General features: G+C 36.8%; 1 protein-coding gene across 1 annotated transcript; it reads left to right on the forward strand.

The window, feature by feature from the left end:
- The first annotated feature begins 277 nt into the window (after window positions 1-277).
- On the forward strand, window positions 278-3,170 carry KCNE1 (potassium voltage-gated channel subfamily E regulatory subunit 1). Its single transcript, XM_073328524.2, has 2 exons — window positions 278-349; window positions 2,752-3,170. Exon 2 carries the CDS (start codon window positions 2,790-2,792, stop codon window positions 3,168-3,170), a length of 381 nt encoding a protein of 126 aa, XP_073184625.1. The 5' UTR covers window positions 278-349; window positions 2,752-2,789.

Genomic DNA, 3,170 nt, shown 5'->3' on the forward strand with positions numbered 1-3,170 from the left:
CCCAACCCATTTAAGTTAACGGATCAGTCCTTAAAGGTTGCTCATGTATGTTAATATTTTACATTAGCAAATAGATAAATAGCTCTCCAGAGTGAATGGTCAGCTGGGAGATTCAAAGAAATTATTTCTTGTTTTGTTTTTTAATTATGTTGATTGTGTGGCACTTTCCATTTTACAGTATTCATAATGCTGATGCACTTCCCACCCAGTTTGTAGAAATAATTATCTCCAAGAAAGGCTTCAATTTCCTTTTTTCTTTTCTTTTTTGCTTTTAAAGAATCTGTCCACAGCTATGAAATGTGAATGTATTTTAGCCTGCTGAGCTCAAGTTACCAAGACATAATTTTCTGTAAGTAAATTTGACCTGTCAGAATCCTTTGTCTAAAGCAATAATTTGGATCTGGGTATTATTTTGTAAGGGAGATTTTTCCATCTTGTGGGCAGATAATTTGGACCCTCGTCAAACAAATGTTAAACTCAGCTTCTATGTGTTGTAAAAGATAATCCAAGGGCCCCTATGCTGTAGAAAGATACTGTTGCTACATGAAATTTGATGGTAAGCGTTTTGTGTTTCAGTTCACATCTCGACTGAGCCATACTTTCAAATTTCAGGAGCAACCTGAACCACCCAGCAACCCAAACGGCCAATTTTTGTCTGATTTTAGTTTGAAATCATCACATTTCTTGTGGTTTGTTCGAAACCATTAATCTTTCCTAGAAAATGTGAGGTGCAGGAGTCCCTGGGGCTGCTTTCTCCAAAATGTTTACAAATTTGAGCTGAGTGTCAAGTTCCCAATGAATCCAAACCCAGGGGAAATGTTGCATAGTTTGGGGTTTCAGAGCAAAAGGTTCACACAATTCTAGTGCTGAAACCAACCTACTGTTCTTGTATTAGTGTTTCGTTTCATTCACTTTCATAGCATTATATTTCAGGTAAATAAATGCTGTTTTTTTAAAGGTCAAAGAATCATAGGATCCATTTCTTTTTTTCATTTCCAGGGCATCATAGCATCTCTGTTTACAGATGTCATATAGAGAGCTGGGTAAACTATAGCTTTTTCTGTTTGCTGGCAATTAAAAAAATGGTTTTGGTCAATTTGAAAAGAAATGTTTTGAAATTTTTCATGAATCAAAAAGTTGAAATAATCATTTTGAATCAAACAACCTGTTTTCATTTGGTTTCAAATGTTTCATTTCAGTGTTGACCATTTTTTGTTTTGGATTGTTTCCTTTTTAAGTTAAAGTAAAATGCGGGGGCGGAGGGTAGAAGTCATTTCAAATAAAAACATCATAACTTTTGTTGGGGTTTTTTTGGATCAAAAAATAAAAAAATGGGTTTTCTTTTCAGGCAAAAGAATTTGACAAAATTGACATGAATTTGCAAAGGTTTTGATGTCACTGAATCTGCAGTTTTCACCAAAAAAAACCCCCCAACCTTTCACGCAACAACTATGCCCAGCATTAGTCATACACTATCTAGAAACAGAAAATTTAAACCAGTCTCACAAGATAGCACATATTTGAGTGCCATTACTCCTAAACTGAGTGTTTGGAGTGAAAATCACTGCTGTACAAAGGGCCAGCACAAGATCTATGCATCACTCAAGTTCTACTTAAGCCCTCAAAATAAAGCTCAAGTAGCATGTAAGACCTGCATAAACCTTGTGCTGGCCTTCTGCCCAGGAGCAAATTTACCCTTGATGTAAGTGAATAAAATACAGTACATGGCTAAAAAAAATCTCATTTAAATCAGAAGAGCCTGTGTAAATGAACCACTCTGTTTTCACATAATTAAAACTGTATAAAGAACTGACAGCTCCTATCTTGTTACAAGATTACTGTCAGTGAAGTCACCTTGAACTACAATACCTACTATTCAAAAAGTCTAAGGGCATAATACGATCGGGAATGTTAGTTTTAATTTATTACAAAAGCTAAACTATGCATTGTACTAAGATTAAAGTGACATGTCAGTTACATTGTCTGGTTAGGGAGACTTGGGTATTGCAATCCTGGTACATTGTTCTTATCCACTGAAAGGATTTACTGCACAGGATGTCTGGTGTTGAAACTCTAAAGGGGGAAATGATCATTAAGCTTCTTGTGTAAAACTCTCAATCAAAATAGAATTGATTACCAAAAATCTTTGATTCCGGGTGCCAAAGTGATTTGATTGCACTTTATATGGCAGTATACCTGATTTGCAGGGATGTCACCAGAGGTCAGCTTAACCATCCAGCAAAATTCACAGCTGCATGGTGACTTTCTTTGAGAAGGGCTCTGTGAATCAGTTACAGGAGGGTGGTTGGTTTTTGTTTTATTGGAGGTAGGGTGGGTGAAGGGAAGCACTTTTCATCACCAAACCCTAGGAGCTCCTGCTCTGGAGGCTGCTGCCTTTTTCTTCCATCACCTGCTGTTTCCACAGTGGGGGAACAGACAGAGAGCACAGTATGAATTTATTTGGGGTGTTTGTACTTACATAATAAACATTACTATAAATTTACACATGAAGGGACAGGTCCTCAGCTGATGGAAATTGAAATTAAATGCATCTTCACTGAATTTAATAGATTTATGCCAATTTACACCAGCCGATGATATGGTCCGAAATATTTTGTTTCTAAGTTCAGCATTCTCCCATGAAATAGTTTTCTTCTCTAAGAAAGAAAGGCAGACAGGATATTTATCAGTTGTACAGAATTATTGCCACATTGGGTTTTAAAAGTGTACCTGGTTTTTATGCTTTTCTAGAAATCACCACTTCAGAAAGGAAAGAGTGACGGAAGAAGATGGCAACGGTGTCTAATGATACGGCACTGAATTCACTCCTCTCCAAATTATTACAAGAATATGTAGACCAGACAAATAACTCTGCATCTTCTCAGGCTGGAAAACCCAGTGACAATCTGGAAATCATCTATGTGCTTTTGTTGCTTGGTTTCTTTGGCTTTTTCACATTTGGAACAATGCTTAGCAACATCCGCTCCAAAAAGCTTGAGCACTCAAACGACCCATTCAATGTGTACATTGAAACAGATATTTGGCATAAGTTGGATGAGGCAAATTTTCACGCAAGAATTGTGGGAAATTATAAATCGTACTGTGTGTTTGAGAACCAGCTTGCTGTGGAGCAACCTATTAATGAGATTCCTCAGGTGAAGTCTTCATAG

The sequence above is a fragment of the Lepidochelys kempii genome, chromosome 1 (genome assembly GCF_965140285.1).
Source record: "Lepidochelys kempii isolate rLepKem1 chromosome 1, rLepKem1.hap1, whole genome shotgun sequence".
Taxonomy (NCBI): domain Eukaryota; kingdom Metazoa; phylum Chordata; order Testudines; family Cheloniidae; genus Lepidochelys; species Lepidochelys kempii.